Source organism: Coccidioides posadasii, chromosome 5, assembly GCF_018416015.2.
Source record: "Coccidioides posadasii str. Silveira chromosome 5, complete sequence".
NCBI classification, from domain to species: domain Eukaryota; kingdom Fungi; phylum Ascomycota; class Eurotiomycetes; order Onygenales; family Onygenaceae; genus Coccidioides; species Coccidioides posadasii.
This window is the reverse complement of record NC_089411.1, coordinates 986,599-1,011,261: the sequence shown is the minus strand read 5'-3', so window position 1 is coordinate 1,011,261 and position 24,663 is coordinate 986,599. Positions and strand designations below refer to the sequence as shown.

The following is a 24,663-nucleotide window of genomic DNA, read 5'->3' as shown; positions in this document are numbered from 1 at the left end:
CAGACGGAGGTCGCCCGCCGGACCGCCGAGCGCATCGCCGATTCGCCGGCCCGAACCACAACTTGAGCCTCAGCCACGAACCGCTCCGCGATCCAGCCACAGCTAGCCAATTCTGTACTAGTTAGTATAGTTTACATAAGCAATATTACATAATTAGCGCCTCGCCGCCTTTTTGTGCTTTTGTCTCTGCGTCGTGCGGCAAAAAGAAGAAAACCGCCTCTGAGGTGCGGAAAAGGGAGGATTGAAGTTTTGATATCACGCTTGAAGAGCCTTTCCTCCCCGGAGTTGTATCCAAGCATATCAAGCAGTGCTGCGCGCTGCACCCATCGTCCCCTATATCCTATCTCTGTCGGATCTGATATCTTTCCTCTGATACCCCATCCCTAAAGTCTGAGAGTATTGCGTCTTGGAATACGAAAATACGTATATCATCGTGAACTCATCATACTTTTCCTGCTCTTCGTAGAGTGTCCAGGGCTCCAGGCTCTGCACACCGCATTGCTTTCCCCTTTCATGTCCTCCGGGAATTTTCGGTGAATAGACGACTTCTACGCTGCCGGATCTCGTCTGCTTCCCTTTTTGTATCAACACACTCAACCCAGCTTGTTCACCTTTCGAGGACAAGTACCTCTTCTTGTTTTGATTTTGGTTATTGGCTTCCATTTATATTTCTCAAAATGAATGCCCCTGATAGGTAAGATGGAACTTTATTTTCTTTCTATTTCTTTCGCTCTCCTTTACTCTGGCCCTGGGAGTTGGAAATGGATGTGCGGGCATTTAGAACAGAGAGAAGGGCAGGTTCCTTAAAGCCCCATGCGCATGCCGAGCTTTTCTAAACATCCAGACTTGCCCGCCTGGCTTGTTCCCCGCTGCCATGTGGTTGCACGCAACTCACTGTTTATTATCTCTGGCATCTTTCTGCCTTGTTGCTCTGCAAAATTATCATCACAGCCACCCTGCTTTTGTGCATGATATTCATCACCTTGAACTCTCCTCCACCCCTTCTCCTTCTTTTTTCTAAAAACAATATATCATCCTAAGTCAATATGCCTCGCCTTTCTCGCGGCTCTCAGTCAGGTCAGCGCTCCACAGGGCCGGCCGACGATGACCGCCCCTTTGTCCGCCAGTTTTTCGACCATTCAGGCGCAAGTTACCGTCACAACCCATGCAAGACCAAAGTTCGCCCTGCAAAAGACATGGTCAATCCGTTAGGCTCTTCCTTTTTCTTCTGTTATGTTCTGCTCTCACTGCTATACCACTCTACAAACCCATGCCGAAGTGATCACATTCCTTGAAAAAACAGTTTTGTTTTGAAGTTACTTTATCCATTTGAAAGTTTTATTTGATTGAAACGCGCTTGGATATCCAAACGCTAAAAGAAAATCTCTGTCTTGATATCTAGATTTGAGTCTTTCGTCCTCGGGCCGGGAGAGAAGAAAGTCGAGATGGAGACTGACACCCGTAAGTCCGTTACACTTCTTATTGAAAACGCACAACCAGGACTGATTTTCTATCTAGGCGTCCCATCCACCGCGATCTTCACGTTCAATAAGGAAGACCATACTCTTGGAAACTTGATTCGGTCTCAGCTTCTCAAAAGCCAGCATGTCCAGTTTGCTGGATACAAGGTATGACGCGTTTGCCTCCCCCCCTTCTCCCCCTCTCGCGTGTGAAGTCTCATGTGTTAATCAGGATGATCTTGCAGGTTCCCCATCCCCTCGTCCACAAGTTCATCCTCCGTGTTCAGACCGACGGTGCCATTACTCCAAAGGATGCCGTCCTCACGGCCTGCCATGAGCTTGTCAAGGACCTTGGAACCCTCAGCCGTGAATTTACCAAAGAGTTCGAGTTGAGAAAGATGGTCAGCACCGAATCACAACAGCAGAATGCCCAGAATGGAGCTTAAAGTTCTTGTTACGAGGGTTACCTATGCGTGTGAGATGATTTAGGCGAAGTCAAGCACAGATGGGACGGCGTTCTGATGGGTTTTTTCTTCTGCGGCCGTGGGATGGCGTTGAGATGGTTGAGCTCCGGGCTTAGGTTGCCAACAGTACACCAGTTCGCTGCCAGTCTACTTAAAAAAAAAACATCATGTAAACATAATCCAGACCGAAATACGAAAAACGAAGGATGGTTGTTTTTCATATATCTAGTACTGCTAGTTTACGCTGCAACAACTCTTTGGAGCTCCACATGTGGAAAGGGTGTGTTGAGACGCCCGTTTGAAGAATGCATCAGACCCAACTAGACTAGTCAAATGGATTCTGGCACTGGTGTCCTCGTCCTGGGTCGCGACCGATGATGCTCCGTATGTAGTTGGCTTCCGCTCCCGATTCCGCCGCAGACAAAAGTTACATTACGTTACCACTGTACGATACGTTAGTTGATACGCCACGTTACATTACGCGCCATTGACGACGCCGCGCTTTGCCTAGCTGGGATTAGCCCCTCTATCCCCCCTTATCGATGCTCGAAGCCCAACTTCGGCTGCTTTCAAGGTCCAGCAGCCGCCGCGTCGTCGTCGCCTTCGTCTGCAAGGCACATCCACGCCCTCGTACATCCTGCTCTTTGTTTCTTTTTCCTTTTTTTTTTTTTTTCTTTTCTTTTTTGTTGAATTTCCTTTTGCCTTTTCGATGTTTCATTAATCGCCATGTATTCCTCATCGAATTCTTTTCTTAACCCCAATGCCGCCCGCCCTGGCCAACAGCAATATGGCCAGCCGCAACAGCAGTATACCGGCTTTCAACAACAGCAGCAGCAAACCGGCTTTATGCCCCAACCGACGGGATTCGCTGGCGGGCAGATGCAGCCGATGCAGCCCCAGCCCACTGGATTTCCTAGAGGGCCATTTCAGCAGTCGTCCTTCCAGGCCCAGCCTCCGCAGATGACAGGCTATCCTCCGCAGAATCAACCTTTCCAACCACAGCAACAACAGTCACAAACAACGCAACAGCAGTCCACACCGGCGCCTCCATTGCCTGCCCGTCTTCCCGGCCAGACATCTTCACAGATCGCAAACTCCTTCCAGACCATATCCAGCCCAACAACGGGCGTCAACCCTCACCATGCGCCTTCAAAGATCCCGACTCAGCGACTTTCTTTCATTACAGCTCAGGATCAAGCTAAGTTTGAGCAGCTTTTTAAGTCGGCAGTTGGGGATTCTCAATCAATGGACGGAGAAACAGCCAGGGACCTCCTCTTGCGCTCCAAGTTGCCTGGAAGCGAGCTATCAAAGATCTGGGTTCTATCCGACACCACAAAATCGGGCCATCTTCTTTTCCCAGAATTTGCATTGGCTATGTACCTGTGCAATTTGCGGTTGACTGGCCGTGAACTTCCCCCTTCCCTTCCGGACCGAGTTAAGAATGAGGTTTCTAGCATGGTCGATATCATTTCCTTCGCTGTCCCGGACGACAATCCGCCCGTCGCCCCGAAAACAAATGTTCCTAATTTTGATCAACCCTTGATGCAAAATACGTCCGCACCACCAGCCCCCCAACAGCCGCAGCCGCAGCAGCCTTCGAATTCACAGCTTCTGTCCCAGCTAACAGCTCAACCCACGGGCTTCTATAACCAGGCAACCGGGTTTCAGCCGCCCTCAATTGTGGCCCCGCAACCCACGGGGTTTCCTGGACAAAATGCTTCTCTTAGACCACAGGCAACTGGGCTCCAGCCTAATCCTCAGGCGACTGGGTACACCGGTCCACGGCCCCCCATGCCACCAATGCCCGCAGGATTTGGATCCAGTTTGTCGCCCTCGCAGACCGGCGCTCCTCCCTTAGCCGCGCAACCGACAGGGATACCGGGTCAATGGGGCTTTGTCAATGCACCAGCCACCGGTTTACCAAATATTGAAGCATTGAAGCAGAGGTTGATGCCTCAACCTGGCAGGGAAGGAGGATATACTACTGCGGGCCTTGCCGGTAACGCCACTATTCCGTGGGCTGTCACAAAAGATGAAAAGAAGATTTATGACCAGTTATTCCGGGCGTGGGATGGGCTTAATAAGGGCTTCATTGGCGGAGATGTGGCCATCGAAATCATGGGACAGAGTGGCCTAGACCGTCAAGACCTTGAGCGTATATGGACACTCTCCGATCCCCATAATAGAGGTCGTCTGAATATGGACGAGTTTGCCGTCGCTATGCATTTGATTTACAGAAAGCTAAATGGATACCCCATTCCCAATCGCCTACCTCCTGAGTTAATTCCTCCATCGACACGCAACCTTGACGATTCAATTGGCGCTGTAAAGTCTATGCTGTCTCAGGATGCGGAGCAGCGCAAGGTTTCAGGTGCATTCCTTCAACCACAGAAAACCGGCGTCAGTTACCTTAAGACCCACTCTTTTCGCACCGGGTCCGCGTCCCCAGGATTTGGGAGAAAGGATGCAACTGTTTTTAAGAATAATGACGATGATGTAGTAGCATACAAGTCAAGTGCACGTCGCCGAGCTGGGGGTACTCCATCTCCTTCGCCCTCGTCTACTCCCGCGGAAAAGGTTGACAATGATCTGTCTGTCGAGCAACTAAAGAAGAAGATCCGTGAGACACAGATCATGCTAGATGCAACGGATTTTAGAGACGAAAACCGCGCGGAAGAGGACGAGGTGCTCAATAGACGTGATAGAAAGGAAGCAGAATCCCTCATGGAACGCATTAGACGTGTTCAGGATGACATCGACACGGATCCGAAGGCTGCCTTCCGGAATGCTGACTCAGGTGCAGAACGACGTGCTTTGAGGCGCCAACTCCAAGCATTCCAGGATCAATTACCAGAATTGGCGTCCAATGTTCGGAAACTGGAGCGCTCAATCGCCGACAGCAAGTTAGAGCTTTTCCGGTTGAAAGATGCAAAATTGCACCCAGGTGCAGCCATGGAGATCATTGGCACAGGTCCCGGTGGCGCGGTTACAGAAGCAGATCGCATTAAAGCTCGCGCACGCGCAAGAATGCAGGCTAGAGCCGCCGAGCTCGCGGGTCGACCAGCCCCACAGGCCGACGACGGATCTGCCGCGCGACGACTCGAAGAAGAAAAGGCGACCGTTGCAGCCGAACGGGAGCGGCACGATGCTATGACTCGAGACGTCGAAGAAAGCGTGAAGGAGTTCTCCCAGAGCCTTGAGGATAGCCTAAGAGATCAGGATGAGAACTCCACGCGCGATCATGAAAGGCGACGCTGGGAAGAAGCGCTTGGCGTTGAAGATCAGATTAGAGACTTCATCTTTGACCTTCAGCGGAATCGTAGAACAGCCAAGGTTCGCAAAGAAGAGTACGTAACCTTTTTGCTAACACTTTGTGTCTTTTCGAGGTAAAATTTTCCTTTTTTGCCTGACTATTTATAGGGAACGCGCAATGAGGGCCGATAATTCTTCTTATTTGCAGCCTCAAGCTCGTAATCGAAGTCCGGTGAATGACGATGGCCGGAGAGGAACATCTCCCCTTCGATCCGCGTCGGCATCACCTTCATTCGCAGGCTTGTCTCATGAAGAGCGGGTTGCATCTGCACGAGAGCGTGCACAGAAGCGCATTGCCGAACGGATGGCTGCTGCGGGTTTGAGACCTAGTTCTGATGCTAGTGAATCATTCCCGGAGCGCCAGGAACGAGAAAAGCGGGAAAAGGAAGAGCGACGCCGACGTGCCGAAGAAGAAGATGCGAAACGTGAAGCGGAGAGACAGAAGCGACTGGCTCAGGAAAAGTCCCCGGTGACATCACCTCCGCCCAAGCCCTCATCTAAGAAACCGCCACCACCTCCGTCGCGAAAGGTCAGAACTGATGTCACTGAAAGCGTCGAAGCTAAGAAAGCGGAGGATTCTGTTGTTGCCAGCAGGGCGAGAGCAGAGCAAGAGGAGAAAGAAAGAGTTCTTAAACAGGAACAGGAAGCCCAGGAGGCAGAGCGTAAACAACTCGAGTAAGTTAAATTAATTACACAGCCAAAAATATCTCATATCCATGCTAACTCGGCTTGATAGGGACGAAGCTAAGCGGCAGGAAGAAGAGCTTGCACGTGAGAAAGAGGCCGCTCAAGCTCGACTTCGAGCTCTGGAGGAACAAGTCCGACAGGGCAAGATCAAAAAGCAAGAGGAGAAACGCCGTAAGCAGCAGGCCGAGAAGGAAGCTAAAGAAAAAGAGGCTCGGCTTGCGGCGCAACGTGCAGAACTTGAAGCCGCCCAGGCTAGAGAACGAGAACTCCAACGCCAGCTCGAGAACATGGGCGAAGAAGAATCTTCGTCAGATGACGAGGGCCCAATTGAAATTACCCCTCAGACCAGCACCCCTACTCAGAGCCAGGCTTTGCCAGCGCCATTCCCCCAGCCATCGCCCCCGGCCGCTGCCCTCCCAGTTCCGGCGATACAGGAACCTGACCAAGATGTGGCACGAGAACCGTCGCCTACACTTCCCAGCCCCGTGGAGACCCCCGAACCGGTGAAGCAAACGTTACCACCAGAGACCGAGTCTAGGAATCCCTATTTCCGTCAACTTAGTCAACAGAGTGCACCTTCTGCAGCCCAACCCACTCATGAAATGCAATCGACTAACCCCTTCCATCGCCTAGCGCAGCAGGAAAGCACCTCCAAATCTGCTTTCACAACAGATGCAACAGTGCCCGGACCACTTGAACGTAAATCCCGCGTCCGCCCCGAAGAAGATGACTGGTCTGCTGCAGAATCAGAAAATGAATCAGATGAAGATGACGATCGCGTTGCGGGTGGTAGTGCTAAGCAACTGGCAAGCATCCTCTTTGGAACGATGGCTCCTCCGCGACCGTTAAGCGCTATGGACGAGAAGACGGAGTCCAAAGCACAATCACCGGTGCAAAACGCCGTAGTAACACCTCCACCTCCGCCGCCGGCACCAGAAGCCGACCATTCTCCTGAAATTGAAGCTGAACGCGAAATCGCTGATATGTCTCCCGCGGCTCCTGATGACGCAGGATTCTATACACCTCCATCTATTCCGCCGCCACCCCCACCGCCAATGCCAGGCATGGAAGCATCCACGGGCGCACCTCCGCCTCCGCCTCCGCCACCGCCACCCCCTGGCGATGCTCCGCCCCCTCCAGGCGGAGCCCCGCCTCCGCCACCGGGCCCACCACCTCCCGCCCCACCAGGTCCTGCGCCAGGTCCTCCGGGACGAGAAGCCGGGCGTGGTGCTTTGCTTGCGGATATTAAAGCTGGAAAAGGTCTAAGAAAGGTTGTAACAAAGGATAGGAGCGGCGTAGCTACGGCAGGGAGGGTATTGTAGCTATATACATAAGAAGCTTAAATAAGTGGAACTTTGCTCGAGTTTGAGGTTGAATTGTGTATTATGTTTAGTCAGAAGGCATAGTATCTTTGTTTCTTTTTCCATATTTGGCTATCTTGCGCCTCTACATATCATTGTATTTTCGGGATGTTGGAACTTCTGGTTTACGGATGATGACGCTTTCATGGTCTTATTCCGGATCGGTCTCAATTTCTGAATACATGTATATACCAAAGAATTAAACCAAGAGCGCGAGTCATGAAAATATCTCAACAATTACATTAGAGAGTGTACTGACACACCACAGCATCACCAAGCCTAGTCCGATTTTCCGGTCCATCCTCCAGCCATTAAGCGGTACAACGATGAGCAGGCCCAGGAGCGTAGCCAACAGCATCGCGCCACTGACGAGTAAACTCTTCGAAACAGAGATACGATATGGCTCCCGAGAGGCTGATATAGTTCGTGCTATGAGTGCATTCAAGCCGGAAGGAGTAGGTGAGAAAGTGCTTGACGGTTGATTCGGGCTGAGGGTCATATATAACCCACCAACACCGATGCCAATAAGGATATTGAGCATAGGTCCTCCGAAGCATGCGCTGAGGGCCATCACAGGGTATCCCAATCTAGCGACAGTGACATCGGCGACAAGGTCGCCAAGGGAGTTCCCGACAGCAAAGACAGTAAGTCCGAGCAAAGAGTCGCTGATGCTGAGAATAACACCAATGGATTTCAACACATTCACGACCTCCGTCGCGAGAGTGGAAATCCAAGCGATGGATACCAAGAAGCCGAGAAAGGCTACAAATGGGCGAGCACGAGTAGGAAGTTGCTTCGTTGTGGGTGTAGTTGTGAATATTAGGAAGGTGAGGAGGAGGGCGGATACGAGCAGGGAGACAAGCCCAGGTATAAGCAGGTTTCGTCCGTTCATATCTGAGTCAAGGTTAACCCAGGCAGTCAACGTGATGAAGAAAGGTGAGGTGATGAGTTGGAGAGTAAGAAGCCAGCGATTCCATGGCTTGGGAACTGAAGGGCCCTGTTCCAGTTGAGCAGGCAAAACGGGGGCTTCGGAGTCTTGTCGATGACATGAATGTACTTGCAGAAGAAGCTTTGGTCGTCGGTCTTCGGAGTCGTTATCATCGCTTTGCGGGCCATTTAACATAGGCGGATCGAGGCGAGTTTCAGTATCACCCTCGATGGAATCGATAGGATACAAGTCTGGGCTCTCTATCCTAGGATTCTCGCTCGGTAATAATAACGGCGAGGCGAGCACAGGTATGTATTCGTCTTCCGATTCCGCTTCTGGAAGTTCAACAACTGGCAATGTAATTGTCAAAAAAAATACGCTCGGAGCAGCAGTGATTCCCAGGAACTGTTCCCAGATTGACTTTTCTCTCCAACCAACCAGAGTTGGGAACAGCGTAGACATTAGGAGATAAGGTGGAGGCATATAACGATATGGCCACCATGCCAACGGTCTTTCTTCATGATGGCTGTGAATATACTGTTCTGACGTACACACCGATCCAGCAGACCGCCTTTCTAGAGACAACCTAACGCTAGGGATTCGAGAACGATCCGAAGCAGCATCGTCGTCTTGATATGGCGGAAATGAAACGGTAGGGCTGTGAGAGCCTGTAGACCAGGCGCCACTTGTTGAAGTCATATTTGGTGGGTTTGCATGCGGAGAGAGTGGGGACGCTGGAATAGGACTCTCCCTGCCGTGTGCGTCTCCCCTTTCACTGTGATAATTCGGAGGCCGAAAGAGCCCTTCCGGGGGGGCCAGGAAATTGGGTGTCTCACTTCGCTCTCCCGGTAGTGGGCTTTGAGATCTTGAGGGGTATCCTGATGAGGTAGGTGATGCGAAAAGCAGATGATCTCGGCCTGCAGATGTGGGGGAGTGATAACCTAGTCGGCGCGATGCGATAGGTGAAGCTCTTTCCGACGCGGTTCCGCCTTGCTGGGTACCATGTAAATGAACCCGGACGGGAGGGTTCGCCGAGACAGCTCGTGCTCGACCGTGGACATATGGCGTTGGAGGATTTAAGGTGTCAGGGAGAGTCTGCGGATAACCAGGATCGTCAGAGTACCTTTGTAAGCGAATCCGACCGGACTGAAAACTCTGCGACCGTCGAAGAGAGGAGAGAACGGATCTAAATTCCAATGCGCCGACTAAGCTTGGACGGATCGGGCCCATTGCGGCTCCTCTCTGTCCAGCAGGAGCCCTGCTAACGCGCATGTTTCCCTGCAATTCCGCAAGGCATCGATCTCGCGTCTCGTCATCATCCTCATCTTCGACCTTCCAGCGTGGAACTTCGGATCTCTCCAATGCATTGAAATCTTCTTCAGATGGCCCAAGAAGTGAGCGTTGCGCTGCCGCCATAGGGGCGTCTTCGTCTTCCGGCACTTCTTGAATATCCAATTCCTGATTCTGAGGTATATGGAAGTGCGCCCTGGCCATTAAGTCTCTTTCACGTTTCTGTCTTTGACGACCCAGATACCAATGCCACGTCACAACGGTCACCACATAGAAGATGTAAAAACCGATCATCAGGACACATTCCCATATATAGAGCTTGCCATCCGCTATGAATACCAAACTGACCGTGGCCGCACATGTGAAGAATGCGATGTCACGGACGAAACTCCGTCGCGCCACTCTAAAGGGTCTTACCAAAGCCATCGAGCCCGCCACAACGGCTGAAATGAAGCCAGCGGCTCCGATCAATTCACCGATAGCCAAGCTGCCGCTGTTCGAGCTCATAGCCGCGAAGGTGGAAAAAACGTCAGGACTGCCATTCCCAAAGGCCAGAAAAGTCACGCCAGTCAAGCTCTCGCTCATTCCGAGGATACTTGCTATGGTACTGAGGTTCACGCAAAGGAAATCACTGGCGGCAATCCCAATGGTACTAAAAAGAAGGGACAGCCATAGAGCTATGATAACGAATGCCAAGGGTTTCGTCTGCGGGAGTCTGCAGTAATATAGCTGGAGATAGGACAGGAGCCCGACTTCGTGGTCGTCACAGTTCGCGAGGACGAACGCACATTTGTCCTGGGCCTTGTGAACGAGGCGACACCTCTATCGAAATTTAGGTTAGCCTGGCTCTTGAATAGTATCCACAACTCGATTCATGCCATACATCATGTTCATCGTTCAGCAATGCTGCAGGCTCTAGTTCCCATCTTCTCTGTATTTTTGATAGTTTTGCAGAACCACCTGCATTGATCGAGGAAGGTATGAAGAGGGTTGCAGTGGCGAGGACTAGGATCACCGTCAACACAAGGTAGAAAGGGCGGGCAGAATGTCGGCGTCGGGTTCTCGGGGGTGCAATGGACGCGGAATTCCAAGGGCCCTCCATTCTGGCTGCATCCTGGTGTGGGGGAAAAGAAAAACGCTCTGCGCGAGAAACAGAATTTAAGAGACGGGTTCAAAAGGCCAAGTCCAAGTTCATCCCATGGCTGCAACGGAAGAGATCAAGTGGGTTTTGATGCAAAAACAATTCAGATCAACGGCCACTTGCACCCCTTCATGCTGGTCTGTCTGACGTTTGCTGGAGGCGACGTTGCATCTGTTTGCCCTGTTTGAGATCATCAACAACAGCGCAACGGTGCTTAGCTCAGCCAATCACTGGGCTGCATTGAGTTCTGCCTGAATGATCTTGGCGGCTAAGCCACTCCCGACCTCGGACGGGTGGGGCGGTGCAGTTCTTTCCAAGATATGAGAGGTTCTGTGGCTCGCATTACACATGACTGTCCGGGGTAATACTGTAATATGTAATTAGCTAGGTGGAAACAGGGGCGTTCCGGAGTTACATTACGCCGTACCCCGTATGGAGAGTCTTGAACGAAACGCGCAGACGGTGAGTTTCGCCGGCCGTATGTTTTGCTGATACTCAGTCTGGAACGCCGCGACGACCAACAACAACAAAACGCATCCACCGACGACGACAGGACTTGGGCGGTTTGCATGCTTTACTCGGCATGTTGTAGCGGTCTATGGACAGGGCTGTTAATTTATCCTACTTGAATTCATATCATTCTGACAGTTAACTGCTCGAGATCCGCCGAACTCCGTGCATCCCATCCCACCATGCCTCGAGTCGTCAACCCACCCACAAAGAGCCAGCATGGCCGTCGTGGCAGCTCCAGGCACGATACCACACCTCATAAATCTACCACCATGAAGTATGTAAAGTAAGTTTCCTAGGTGGCCGTGTGTCCTTCGTAAGGGAAGGAAAGCGCAACCTTGAGCCTGGGAAAGAAGGCAAAATATCTGCCGCAGATATCGGATATGACACATTCGCTAACCCGAGCCATCTTATCCAGAATCCCCCTAAACGATGATGCGGGTGAAAAGGTTGCCCGCCTCCAGTCCCGCCAGGCACTGCATGATATGCAGATGAACCAAATCAAAGCTGCCGTCAAAACCCCCATGCCTCCACGAAGGATGAATTACGAAGGAGCCTCTGCCAGTCCCCGTACGCCTCGCGCTTCGATGCGCGGACGAGAAAGCGATGTTGATGCCCTTGGGAGAGCGGTGACACCCATGAAACGTGTCCCAATCCTCGCCAATTTTGAAGAATGGATGAAGATGGCCACAGATAACAAGATCAACGCTACGAATTCGTGGAATTTTGCCTTGATCGATTACTTCCATGATATGTCTCTTTTGAAAGAAGGAGATGGTGTGAATTTTCAGAAAGCTAGTTGCACCCTTGATGGCTGCGTTAAAATTTATACTAGTCGAGTCGATAGTGTTGCGACCGAAACCGGCAAATTGTTGAGCGGTTTAGCGGAATCGAATAACACCAACAAAAGAAGACATCAAAATGAAGAGGCCATTGATGAAGACGGAGAGGAGGAAGAGGAAGAGACAGGTGAAGACGGTGTTAGAAGGAAAACGCGAAAGAAGGTAAAAACAGCATACGTCCGAGCCCCAGCACCGAAGCGATCTCTAACGTGTTTCCTAGGTTGCCCGATCGCATGAGGCCACCTTGGCTCCATCCTTTGCTTCTATACAGTTAAAGAAGTTTGAACTAGAATTTGCAGTGGATCCTCTGTTTAAAAAGGCCTCTGCGGACTTCGATGAAGGGGGTGCCAAAGGATTGCTTTTGAATCACCTTTCAATTGATAGCCGTGGGAGGATTGTGTTTGATAGTAGCGACGATGTTGATGATGCTGCCGCTGCCGGAGAAGACCGAGAACAGACCACAGAACCAGAAGGATCAAAATCCCCGACACCGAGGCCTCAAACGGCCAATTCCATGGACGAAATTGTCGAGATTGATTTGGGTCCATTGGCAAATAAATTCTTCCCAGACCTGGATATCCTCGCCGAGCAGGATATCTGCCCGTCACTGAAAAACCTCGATTTCGGAGATGAAAGCGCAACACTGGACATCCCATTCCTGCGCGCTCCAGAGGATTGGCGCCAAGACAACCCCCAGCCAGAACAAGGCCTAAGAGAAGCATCCGGTATAATGCTGGATGATGACATTGCCATTGGGTTTGACGATGACGATGGGACCGTTTCGGGCTTTGATATTGGTGAAGACGCTGGATTTGGCGAGGGTGGTGAAGCTTGGGCAAGGGAAGCTGCACTCGAACCGATGCTACAGGTTCACCGTGTGGATGCCGGTGATGGGGATAATAATGATACGTTAGGTGGCGTTCTGGATTCTACAGAAGACGATCCCTATAAAATTTCGCTATCGCATCAGCCTGCGAATCGAGATCATGAAAATATTCTAAGCTATTTTGACAACGCTTTGCGAAAGGATTGGGCCGGTCCGGAACACTGGAAGATTCGAAGAATAAAGGAGACAGCGGCGTCAAATTCAAATTCGGCTCCACGGCAACGGAAAGAAAAGGAGCCGTTTGAAATCAATTTTTCGTTGCCTCTCGATCCTGCTGTTGCAGAAATGATCTACACTCAAACAAGTTCCAATTCTGTCATCTCCTTACCAAAGTCGCAGTGGAAAACCAAAGGGCGGAATCTTTTACCGGACGACAAGCATTTCAACTCTCGAAATTTGCTACGATTGTTCTTGAAGCCAAAGGCAAGAATGGGTTTCCATGCGAGAAATAGGTCCCGGCAAAATAATAACCGCCCCCAAAATGGCTTCTCCTCGCCAAACAACGGTGAAATTGACGAGGCATTCTGGGCAACGCAAAAGCCGGGAATGGATCAAGCCAACACGGACGACTGTGCCGGCCCTACCGGCACATACGATGCTGATTTCTTTGCCGATGATGACGGACTAGCCTTCCCTCACGGATTACCTATGGGAGGGGAAGACGACGATGACAATCTACCGTTTGCGGATGCCAGGGAAGCGTTCTCACCTCCTATGGATCCAAACGCTCCCCAAGGGGCCTCTGTAGGTGGGACCGGAGGACTTTCGGGCATAAGTGCCCTGCTCAACAGCGTGACTACTCCTGGTACCGTCTTAGGTGGAGGATTTGGCTCCCAGCTAGTGACACAAGGCGGTCGGCGTGTCCGTCCGGACTATGTTGCTTATGCTCGCGTGGCGAAGAAAGTCGATGTACGGCGGTTGAAAGAAGTGATGTGGAAAGGCATGGGGAATCGGTTGATTGCATCCTCGTCATTTAGTTCAGCTTCTCCTTCAGCTGCGGTCACAGCAGCTCCTTCGAAACCCATACCGGAGCCAAGTACTCCAGCTGCTAATCTCAATCCTAGATCCCCGGATCAATCTAGTTCCCAAGCAACAAGTGAGCTAAACGAAAACCTACGTTTTACAGATATTATGAATGGCTTAAAAGGATCTTATCCTGAGCAAGCTATGCGTGATATCAGTACGTCATATTGCTTCATCTGCTTGCTCCATTTGGCGAATGAAAAAGGATTGGTTCTTGAAAATAAAGGTGGATTTGAAGGAAATTGGGACGGGAGGTTGGAAGAGATTTTTGTCAGCAAAGACGCAGGTGCGGTGATTGAGGGCGAGGTATAATACCGCCCGGAAGATAGCATGGGTGCGTTTACCCTGTTATGGAGAGGCGCGCCCACTTTTCTTTTTTTATGTTCATCGGTTCGGTGGAGGTGTAGGGTGGGTTGGGATGGCTCACGGCCGTTTCTTCTTGTAAACTTTGGTTGTTCGGAGTGTCCATTGAGGATGGTGTTGCATATGTCACTCTGCCAGGTAATAATATACTGGTTTTTGGTTCAAGGTATATAACTTGTCAATCAATGGATACTTCTATCTCCTAAGCTGTTGGGCTGTGGTGTGGTCTGTAACTCCTTTAAAAGGCAATGGTGCATATCCGTAACATGTAAGAGCGTAAACAAAAATCAGATTCAATTGTGAAAGGCTAGCCAAACCTACTGCATTGCCATTACAATATTACAAGCTTTACTGGTTTTAAGACTTTGTCTTCTGGCATTTCGCATATCATTAACATACATCAACAACTATGAGCCACAAAATATGAAAGAAATTGTAAGAAATTAAGTACAATAGATAGAATTGGTATATAACTGGGGGGGAGAAGCCTAGCCAAAAGTAAAATTAGGGAAAAGTAGGTCAGTGTCACAGATGTGCCGAAAAGCTTCCAATCGTCCAATCGGAAACGAATGTTTGTCTTTGCTCGACGCAATCAAGGAATCAATGGGGATATCATGCAAGCGGGGTTCTGGTATCTTAATCAATGAACATAACTATTGGCTTCGAGACTGTACAGCGTGTTCTGCCGTCATGGCAGTCCCTGGTTTGTGTTCGTCATTTTCTTGGCCTCTTTGGATCTGCTGCGTTGAGGACTGGGGCATGAAAGTTGGACTGTTAATGGGGCTCGAATATGATTCCGGAATTGGTACAGAACCATATTGTTTTTCTCCCGGTGCGGGGCCCACATGCTCATTCACGATCTGGACGAGTCCGGGGGACGTCGGGGGTTCGCCATCAGTTGGGGAACTCTCACGCGTAGGCGCCTGCACACGGATTGGAGGAGGTTGGAGCTGGAACGGTTGATTTGAAGTAGGCGTGAATTGGGTTGCGAACTGAGGTTTACATTGCTCTCCGTTTTCCGCCGCAGAGTAAGCGTCGATTGTGGCTTTGGGGAAGTGCATTGAGCCAGGACTGAGAGGATAGCCCGGTGTGTTTGGAGCTGTCTGAGAGCGAAGATTTGCAAGGTAGAGGTCAGACCGAGCCTTGTCTCGCGCATACATAGACTTTCGTAGCTTATGTTTGGTCCAGAAACGATAGAAGACAACCGCATAAATCGCAACGGTAATCGTGTCAACGACAACTTCAATGACAATGCATACCAGTACCCAATCCTAGTTTGGTGTCAGTTTTGAAAGTAGCCAAATCTCGATTAAACGAATGTGCAACATACCTGTAGGCGACACACAAGTGCATAGTCAACGATATCCGAATAAAGTTCACTTCGAAGATTCTCTTTACAGGCCCAACCCCACAAATCCTTGTCATTGCCGCTTTGCTTGCTATTCTGCAGGATGGCTGCGGCTACAACCCACATAACGATGGTAAAGGCGAAAAAGCAGGCTCCAAATACAGTATAATATACGCCTATCTTTTCAGCTCGACGATGGCCACCGCGACAGTAGGCTATAAAAACTCCTACACATAAGAAGAGAGAAATAGACGCGATAACGAGGATGACAATCTGAGGCCAAGGGTTCGTATTCGGGGCCCAGGGCGTAAAGCTGTTCCTGGACGCAAGATTCCTTGTGGAGTTGAAGATGACGAAGCTGTGGGCTAGCAATGCTAGAATAATCAAGCTGCACGAAAAGTTGACACCACGAAGCAGGAATTTTGCTATTCTGACCCGGGTTTTTACTTTCTGGTCGGTTAATTAGCAACCGGGTTCCAAGAAGGCTGTATAGTTATGCGTCCAGGGGTCAGAAGGGTGACAACGTACAATATCTTTGGCATTCTCCTCTTCCGTTTCCTTTTCATGGTACTCTAAAATCTGTTCCTCCTTGAAAGTGGGACTAAGCGGATTTACGAGACGACCCGGTGTTCCCGGGGTCTTTAGAGCGCTTTTTAGAGGAGAATTTGGAGGATTGGACCTGAGGCCTGCACCAGGGCCGGAAGCATGGTTGGAAGGCCTGTTGTCAGCGACGTAACCAAACCCCAGGTCAGAGACGTTGGGCTCGGAGCTTGATTCCCCCCCAGTTGGTGGGTCCGCAAATGGTGATCGAGATGATGACCCGACGGGAGAATCCACAGAAGTAGCTTCAGTAAACCTAGGTGTGCGCGGAGAGTTTAAACTTGGCGGGCTTGGGGTTCCCCGAGACGAATGCGTGTCTTGGATGTCTATAGTCTTTGCGGGACCGAAACCGACGGACTTCCGCTTTGGCTGGACGATATCAATTGGTGACACCGGTTCAAACGAATCCTCGGAAACGTCGCCGCCGAGATGTGAGTTCGACATGGCAAGAAGGGTATATCTTTGCAGAGGAGTTGTTGGCTTTGCTGGCTGGTAGGTAGTTCTAGCGCCGCTTGCTTTCTAAGAGAACCAGCTCCCAGAATCATAAAAGAGCAACAATGAACTAAAGAAGTCAGAGGTTAGGCCCATTCGAATCAAAAGGAGATTCATACTGGGAAAGACGCAGGGAATCCTCTGGTAGGAATTTCCATGACACCCTCTAGCAGGAAAGTAGGGAAGCGCCACTCACTCACTGTATTTGCAAGTCAGGAATACAACTTTTGTTAACCGCTGAGAAGGAGACAGGCTTTCTTGGGGTGAGAAGTTTGGCTAGGCGCTCGATCCGCGATGATCAGGTCAATATGCCTGAGGGAGACTCCAGAAAGTAAGAAAGCAGGTGAAGACCGCCTGATAACTGCGAGGCCGGCTCACGTAACTATGAAATGAGAAGACAGAAGAAGCTGGGGAAATGCTCGGGTAAAAAGGTCCGAACAGAACAAAGATATCCTGCACGCGCCGGGAAGAGGGGGGAGAGGGTGAACCAAGTTCACAAGAAGACAATAAGAGGTCGGCGGCAACGGATTGACAAATTGGAGAGAGATGTGCTTGACGTCCGAACCGCAGGCTGTCATGAAAAAAGGACAGGGCCCATCTGATTGGAGGAAGGGAGGATCTCAGGCTAGGTGCGCCGGTTCATGATCGCATTGTCCCACTCCCGCATTAAGAAGCACAGCGAGCGGCCTTGTCGAGGCCAGCCCGGGCTTGAGGGCAAACAGTGTGAAGAGTGCGACGCCCACTAAGGGGCCCCTTGGGAAAGGAGGCAGTGATGAGCGGGGACGGCCATGGACAGAGGCCCTCGTTTTGCATTCATCCGGGCGGTTAGAACTGAACCCCCTGTCCAGCGAATCACAGCGCCAGACCGCCATCCCGAACAAGCACCAGGCCAGTGTGATTGGACATCGCACTCTGGCATCAGCGAGGTTGCTGAAGAACCAGTCTGCAGCGGGCATGGGTGGTCGCGAGCGCAATGCAGGTGAATGGCCGGGGTTGCTGCATGGCGATCACACGCTAGAACTTTGTTTCGCCCAATCAGCACGGCGCGCACGGTGTTTCCTCGAGCCAGCGGTCAAGACCGCCAGCTGATTAGCTGTGGGCTCGCGAAGTCAGTGATTTGGTTCCCGGCGCTAGTGGTTGATAAATGGGTGGAATTGTGATGCGTTGAGGATTTGCGCCGTGCAGCAACCGCCATGATCGTGAGCTGGCTTTAGGGCACCAGCTTTGAATCAGCTCTTTCATCCGTTGCAGTGTCAGGCTGGTATCAAGATGATTTTGGCAAGACTTGACACGCAACATCAATTTCTCTTTTATCATCAAATAATTAGCTTAATATCAGTTTACCTGGAATTGTTACTTTCTGACCATCTCTGATGTATCATATTAACTAATAATAATAATAATTTCGGCTTACAATACTCTGTACTCCATACAATTATGACATCAATGCGAAAGAAGGAATCACAATTTGTTTGATGCACCTAAAACTTCAACTGGCGAAAAATCGTTCGTGAAATCTCTCCATAGCTTGGTATGAGGCCCATCTACCATTAAGTTAGTACTGTAATCTGTGCGAGAAGCAAATTTCTGACTGGCGATCGGACAGCCCACATTATCAACAAGTTAAAGGCAACTGGAGCGCCTGTTCTTGTTTCTTCCGGCTTCACTGGTGATGTGATTAAAGCTCTTTGCATGAGTCCTGAGAACAACCCAGAACCAAAGAGCGGGCATTGTCTCATGGTAGACTTGACTCCCTTTCCTCTAGATTCCCCTATCCTATGCTCTGACTTATTTGTTAGCGAACATTGCCATACTATTCGATGATTCACGGTGTTGGGAATTGATTATAGCGCCCTTTGTTTGATACTGTACGCAAGGTGCAGTCACCCTGATGCCCGACACACCAAGCCAGGTTTCTTCGGCGGATGTCGGCGAGTCGGAGCAGATCACCCTTCAAGTGGGTGATCGCCAATTCTACACTACAATCGAATCGCTCGTAGAGCGAAGCAGGTACTTCGCAACCTTGTTTTCTGGGAAGTGGCCGGTGAGCAAAGAGGAGGACGGCTCCATCTTCGTTGATGCGGATGGCAGTGTATTTGAATACGTTCTTCAGTACCTTCGTCGAGGCGTTTTCCCGCTTGCATTCTGTCAGCGGAAAGGTCATAACTACAGTTTATACATGAGGTTGCTTGAGGAGGCCAGGTACTTCCAATGCCCTCTGCTGATTTCATGGCTAGAGGACAAATGTTACTACAAGTGCGTCCGTTGGCGTGTTTTAACACGGATACAAGACACGGTAGAGCCCAACATACAGGGACAAACCAGCGTGGGGGATTGGCAGATTGTTCCACAGTTAAAGAGGAAAGAAAAGGTTTATATCTGTCCGCGGTGGATTGATGTACATCGTGGCAACCCGCAAAAGTGTGGCCGCCAGTACCGGAACGCTAAGGGAGAGGGCGGTCCCGAGTATGATACCGAGAATGTGACATCGGAATGGTTAGTGGCGAGAGCCAGGTTCCATCCTGGGTGGATGACGGACTCTGGGTGAGTTTGGCATTTTAGGCGTCACTGTATCTGCGACCATGGCTGCTGACGGCATTCCTTCAGGGCACCTTTTCTTGCACACTGGCAAACTAGACGCTCCAGAAAATCGCTATAGAATCTAGTGTGGTAAAATAGACAAGTGTAGTCTTTGGCCGGCCGAGCCGTTCCATGCTACATCAGTGGGCGCCCCATGCGCCAACTATCCGGGCTCGACGGCGTGTTAGTAACAGCCGCCCATTATCCGGATTAGATTATCTTGTCGCGTACAACATGTATTATATCACAACCGCCGAAGCCGGTGTCCCCGCGGTAGACTTGGCTGAAAGTGCCTCGTTCTTGTTCCTTTGAAGTGGTGACTGCTGCTACTGCAGCGCCAAGTCTGTCCTCTCTGGGAAACAGCTCTCAATCTCTGACCAGGGCCAGCACTTCTCCATCATGCTCAGAAGATGAGCATCTTCTTCAGCAGATCATCACCACAGCTTGTCTCTATGGTTCTTACTTCTGTCTCAGTGCCCATATCAAGTTTGCTCAATCTTATCACAGAAATCTGAGCAAACCACTGACTGTGCAATCTCATTAGAGTTAGACATGCAGCTTGCCAAGGCATCTTCAAGCAGTCAAGAAAGACACTGCAGATATTTATCAAGCAGCAGAGATTAAAAGATGACGAGAAGCTTTTGCTTGTCGAGGGCGCGCTTGCCGACAGCGGGGTCGCGTGAAGAGTGATAAAAAGTTTATTCTTTGATAGACAGCATAGAGACAACACAGAACTATCCTATAGTCTGTTCTTTCTCTAATCACTTCATCTCTTATTTAAGACTCTTGGACTGGTCATCACTGAAGACTTCATCCATATCACTAGAGCAAGAGTATTGGTCTCAGTACTGCAGCAGAAGAGGTATAATTATTAAGAACTCTGAATATAAAAGTTGGTCTCTGTTTGAGCACTACTATTTCAGCTGCTAGATCTCTCAAGAAGCAGATAGTTGGGTGTGTTATAGAATATAGACAGAGAAGATTCAGAATATAAACGGCTTGTCTTCAAGAATATTGCATTATATCTTGCTGAATAGACTGGTGTAGATTGCAGGCATTTAAGGCCTGTCATTGGCAAGAATTACTGGATCAATGGAAATGTTGTGCTAGAGAACTGAGAGTCAGAGAAATTCTTCTAAGCTTTTATTCAAGTTGCTTATACTGGGTAAAGCTGGATTGGTCTCTGCAGCGTTCTTAAGAAAAGACATCTGAACCAGAATATCAGCAATTTCCTGGAAATTGTGGATCAAGACTGGATGTAAATTTGAGGTTCCCAATGCCAGACTGTGAGGAGACAATGAATTATTCTTGGAGCTTTCCAAGATTGATGCATTGAATGACGGTCTCTTGTAGTTAAGATTGGGATGCTGATGGCATACATAACTAGATGTTGTTGGTGCTGAATAGCATGCAAACTTCAGTTAGCAATCTTGCAAAAAGATGATGTGCGGAGATTGGCCGAGCACTGCAGGGAGAATCATAATAGATTTTTATTTTATTTATTTATTTATTTTTTTTGGGGGGGGGAGAACAGCTGGCCACTGAAGACTGTAAATGGAGAGATTTGTGCAAGAGAAATAATTTGAGGCAAGAAGGGACCCATGGCAAAAAATTCACATGAAAAGAAGGATTTATCTGGGCAGAAAATGGGATATTTCATGAAAATGGATTCTGGAAGTGGAGATAATTGAGAAACCAGGACGGAAGCAGGGATTGAGGCCAAGGGATAGAGATTGGAGGGTGTGTGAATGAGAAAGTTTGGCTGTGAGGTGCTAGCAATTCTGGGGCAGATCTGTTGGCTCTTTTATAGTGAGTCTCAGTGCATTGATGCACTTGTCATGTTGCTCCTCACCAGCAATGGTGATGGGGAGAATTCCTCTGTTCCTCAAATTTGCTAGAGGATGCTGACATGTCCATCCCCTCAAAAACATGTTCTGGGGATTGATATCTGGTGCCTTGTGCCAATCATGTTTGATCATCACAATTTCCAAGGCTCACATGTCCTGCCTGTGTTTCACGACACTGCTCTCTGGCTGGACTTGCAGGTGCATACTGGAACCACAATGGATGCGGTAATTGGTCAAGGAATGAGAGCGGGAGCCTGGGAAAGAGCCTTGGTGGAGGAAGGTGGCACTAGATGGAAGGATATGAGCCTCACACCAGGACATACCGTCCCAGCTGCCACTCTAGCACTGTAGCTTTGGGATGATTGCCAGCTGCTCTGTGGGCGAGGGGTGCACCAGGAGCCAGAAAGAGAGAACAGAGAAATCATGAAAAAGAGAAAGGCAAGAGAGAAGAAAGGTGGAAGCAGTCAATTGGGAAAATCAGGCTGCTACTCGGAGCTGTTTATTGGACAATGATGGGACAAAAACCATTGTGGCAGACAGGGTGGCACTTGAAGCCTTCCGCACCATTATCTGAAACTGAGTATAAATGCTGTCCCGTTTGCCGTGGCCTCTTTGCCGATATTCGCAGATACGCCCGGATTCTCAAACGACAATGGATTGATGAAGCGACGAAAAAGTTCATCGCGTGGGCGCATGAAAGTTTCCTTCCATTGGTAGATGAAATGGTTAATGTTCAACTAAAACTCCGGAATAGCGAAAAGAACGAGCAAGTTCCTGCAGGGACCGACACAATAACACTCCAGCTAAAAGATCCAGGTCGTGAACAGATAAGCAAAATCGCCAAAATTGTGTTGCCAGACGAAAGACACCACAAGGTTCTGAGGCTTTGTCGAAGAATATGGCAATTTCTCGCGAAGGTTGATGAATCCGAGCAACCATTCCAGCGCATACACGCGCTCGTGGAATAGCCACTGAATTAAAGGGAGGCCCCACCCTCCTTCAAGTGCGTCACCGTCCTTTAGCTACTGCACTCTTGCTTCGATGCGACTATTCTATTATTTGCCAGTTTTTGAATATAACCGTACGAGAGGCGGGAACAGGCAAAATCAGTGGCGATTCCAGCATCAGTAGAAGATGCTGTGAAAAGCTAATCGAAGAATCTCAGCGGAGAACGTGGCCGGCCATTGTTGTTGAAGGACGCATTTTCTGGGCCCAATGCACTGCACTGGAATGTGGAAAAAATAAAGGTTCCAAGGAGCTTGTAGCCGAAGCCAGGGTGCATCTGCAGCAGGCCAGGAGTATGTGCCACCGATTTCCAGGACAGACGGTTGGGCTACTGGCCGAGATATCAGACATGGACGAGATGTTGCGCAAATCGACATTTTATATTCCTGTCACTAATAAGGGACGGGCTTCAGCGTACGCAGCGATGGCGGCCGAGTTTCGGGACACCGGCCATTGGTATTACTGCGAAAATGGTCATCCGTTCACGATTGGAGAGTGCGAAACGCCAATAGAGGAGGCCGTGTGTCCACAATGCGGATCACCCGTAAGGGGTCGTCAGCATGAAATGGCCACTGGGGTTACACGCGCCATCGAACTGGATGACCAGTTAGGACGGCTTACCGTTTGACGGCGAGGATGCTCCAGTGTATCATGTGTCATCCACAGAAATCCAGCAGCGAAGCTGATCGGCTGGGAAATCATGCGAAAATTCACGATGCATTTAAAAATATGGACAAGACATTAGGGGGAATTCTTAGATGGATATGGAAATTGAAACTGTAACTAGCCCATGCTAGCTTTGACACTGCAAAATTAGCCATTATTCAAATCTAATAGAAGCAACTTTTCTCGTTCTGCATTCTCTCTTCTCTGGCCTCTCATTTATGGGGAGTAACGTTGAAATCGGGATGTGCTCCGAACGGACGGCTCCCGTTGTTAGTTAACTAACCCGTTTGGGACAGCTGCCTCCCTCTCCCAGAAAAAAAAAAAAAAAAAAAAAAAAAAGAAAAGGTCCCATTCGCGACGTCACTTGGTTCACAGAGATTCCGAGCTGATAAAAGGGTCTAGGAATGCCACTCTCTCTGCCTCGAGTCTTCGCCAGTACAGCCCGGCTAGTCCAGGCCTCACGTCGCACTTCTTCTCCTCGTTCCGTCCTACAGACGCCACGGAAAACACCGCTGTTGTCATCCATCCGCCCCTATTCCGCCCCTGCCCCTCACCCCAAGCCCAACGCGCAACACCAGCAAAAGTCCGAATTCAAGATCTTCCCTATAGTCGTCCTTCTATTACTCAGCTCGGGGTCATACGTGCTCCTAGTGAGATCGCGCAGACCTAAGGATGTCGAGCCAAACTGAAAACTCTACGGCCTCCGAGCCCGTAGTCACTCTTGCTCCCGCTCCCGCTCCGTTGACCGTCGCGCCCGAACTAACCCCTCCATTAACTTCGAACAACACCACTCCTAGATTCTCAGAAAAAGACGTGTCGGTGATATTCGTCCTCGGCGGTCCGGGCAGTGGAAAAGGAACCCAGTCCGCCAACCTCGTCCGGGAATATGGGTTCTCCCACCTGTCGGCGGGCGATCTCCTGCGCGCAGAGCAAAACCGTGAAGAGAGCCAATACGGCGAACTGATCCGGAACTATATTCGTGAGGGTCTCATCGTGCCCATGGAAATCACCGTCGCTCTACTTTCCAACGCAATGGCCGACATTCTCGCGGAGAAAAAGGCGCAGAACCAGCTTATCCCCGGCATACCATCACGGTTCCTGATCGATGGCTTCCCGCGCAAAATGGACCAGGCGATCTTTTTCGAAGAGACTGTAGTCCCATCAATGGCTACTTTGTTTCTCTCGTGCCCGGAAGAAATCATGCTCAACCGCCTGCTGAAGCGCGGGGAGACAAGTGGTCGTTCAGACGATAACATCGACTCGATCCGTAAGCGCTTCCGGGTCTTTGTGGACCAGAGCATGCCTGTGGTCGATCATTATACGAAAGAGGGCAAGGTCATGAGTGTTTCCTCTGTTGGATCTGTAGATGAGGTGTACAGCGGGATCAAGAGGGAGATTGAGGCGCGGGGGATCCGGCCTGTGCAAGAGAATTAGGACTCGGCTGTGGCTATACTTCACTCTTCACTCGCATTTGGCTTCTCTTGGTAGATATAGATATTTCCTGGCAGCTGCATTCCAGGCCTAATATTGTGATTGCTATTTGACAGGGCACCTATAAACTTCATTGTTGTTGGCGTTAATTTTACTCCCTGGTTACAGCAAATTTTGCGCGTACTCTTATTACTCTCCAATTCAACTGCATGCCTTTGGGCGCGGTCTTTTTCCCAACCCCCAGGCCGAGAAGAACCCCAGACATGATTATACAGAAATGAAGGTAGAATTTTCTCACGGGTGCACAAATGTTGCTCAAATTGACCATCTTTATTTCTTTAAACCCATAAAGTATGTATCATACGCAACATGAAAAAGGTCATGCAGAACACCATGCTCAAAAGGGTGACGTAAAAAAGTTTGATGT

The 24,663-nt window shown here is 49.9% G+C and overlaps 10 protein-coding genes across 10 annotated transcripts; 7 read left to right on the top strand and 3 right to left on the bottom strand.

The window, feature by feature from the left end:
* Positions 1-219: 219 nt before the first annotated feature.
* On the bottom strand, positions 220-844 carry D8B26_008318 (uncharacterized protein). Its single transcript, XM_066125816.1, has one exon. The coding sequence runs from the start codon at positions 661-663 to the stop codon at positions 334-336; it is 330 nt and encodes a 109-aa protein (XP_065981900.1). The 5' UTR covers positions 664-844; the 3' UTR covers positions 220-333.
* A 202-nt stretch (positions 845-1,046) lies between these two features.
* RPB11 (DNA-directed RNA polymerase II core subunit) lies at positions 1,047-2,143 on the top strand (the record flags this gene model as incomplete). Its single annotated transcript, XM_066125815.1, has 4 exons — positions 1,047-1,207; positions 1,403-1,461; positions 1,519-1,628; positions 1,706-2,143. 4 exons carry the CDS (start codon positions 1,047-1,049, stop codon positions 1,904-1,906), a joined length of 531 nt encoding a protein of 176 aa, XP_065981899.1. The 3' UTR covers positions 1,907-2,143.
* A 432-nt stretch (positions 2,144-2,575) lies between these two features.
* PAN1 (actin organization and endocytosis protein) lies at positions 2,576-7,404 on the top strand. Its single transcript, XM_003068081.2, has 3 exons — positions 2,576-5,271; positions 5,345-5,911; positions 5,973-7,404. The coding sequence occupies exons 1-3, from the start codon at positions 2,651-2,653 to the stop codon at positions 7,243-7,245; spliced, it is 4,461 nt and encodes a 1,486-aa protein (XP_003068127.2). The 5' UTR covers positions 2,576-2,650; the 3' UTR covers positions 7,246-7,404.
* D8B26_008315 (uncharacterized protein) lies at positions 7,384-10,767 on the bottom strand. The gene is made up of 2 exons (XM_003068080.2): positions 10,386-10,767; positions 7,384-10,324 (listed from the first exon to the last, which is right to left on the bottom strand). Exons 1-2 carry the CDS (start codon positions 10,602-10,604, stop codon positions 7,502-7,504), a joined length of 3,042 nt encoding a protein of 1,013 aa, XP_003068126.1. The 5' UTR covers positions 10,605-10,767; the 3' UTR covers positions 7,384-7,501.
* A 568-nt stretch (positions 10,768-11,335) lies between these two features.
* D8B26_008314 (uncharacterized protein) lies at positions 11,336-14,438 on the top strand (the record flags this gene model as incomplete). The annotated part of the gene is made up of 3 exons (XM_066125814.1): positions 11,336-11,439; positions 11,572-12,157; positions 12,216-14,438. 3 exons carry the CDS (start codon positions 11,336-11,338, stop codon positions 14,214-14,216), a joined length of 2,691 nt encoding a protein of 896 aa, XP_065981898.1. The 3' UTR covers positions 14,217-14,438.
* Positions 14,439-14,617: 179 nt separating this feature from the next.
* On the bottom strand, positions 14,618-16,760 carry D8B26_008313 (uncharacterized protein). The gene is made up of 3 exons (XM_003068078.2): positions 16,144-16,760; positions 15,598-16,065; positions 14,618-15,538 (listed from the first exon to the last, which is right to left on the bottom strand). Exons 1-3 carry the CDS (start codon positions 16,657-16,659, stop codon positions 14,921-14,923), a joined length of 1,602 nt encoding a protein of 533 aa, XP_003068124.1. The 5' UTR covers positions 16,660-16,760; the 3' UTR covers positions 14,618-14,920.
* Positions 16,761-18,322: 1,562 nt separating this feature from the next.
* On the top strand, positions 18,323-19,423 carry D8B26_008312 (uncharacterized protein). Its single transcript, XM_066125813.1, has 3 exons — positions 18,323-18,447; positions 18,507-19,251; positions 19,315-19,423. The coding sequence occupies exons 2-3, from the start codon at positions 18,599-18,601 to the stop codon at positions 19,364-19,366; spliced, it is 705 nt and encodes a 234-aa protein (XP_065981897.1). The 5' UTR covers positions 18,323-18,447; positions 18,507-18,598; the 3' UTR covers positions 19,367-19,423.
* Positions 19,424-21,643: 2,220 nt separating this feature from the next.
* D8B26_008311 (uncharacterized protein) lies at positions 21,644-22,102 on the top strand (the record flags this gene model as incomplete). The annotated part of the gene is made up of 1 exon (XM_066125812.1): positions 21,644-22,102. One exon carries the CDS (start codon positions 21,644-21,646, stop codon positions 22,100-22,102), a length of 459 nt encoding a protein of 152 aa, XP_065981896.1.
* A 461-nt stretch (positions 22,103-22,563) lies between these two features.
* On the top strand, positions 22,564-22,767 carry D8B26_008310 (uncharacterized protein; the record flags this gene model as incomplete). The annotated part of the gene is made up of 1 exon (XM_066125811.1): positions 22,564-22,767. One exon carries the CDS (start codon positions 22,564-22,566, stop codon positions 22,765-22,767), a length of 204 nt encoding a protein of 67 aa, XP_065981895.1.
* Positions 22,768-23,231: 464 nt separating this feature from the next.
* Positions 23,232-24,485, top strand: D8B26_008309 (uncharacterized protein). Its single transcript, XM_003068077.2, has one exon. It carries the CDS (start codon positions 23,478-23,480, stop codon positions 24,237-24,239), a length of 762 nt encoding a protein of 253 aa, XP_003068123.1. The 5' UTR covers positions 23,232-23,477; the 3' UTR covers positions 24,240-24,485.
* Positions 24,486-24,663: the final 178 nt, after the last annotated feature.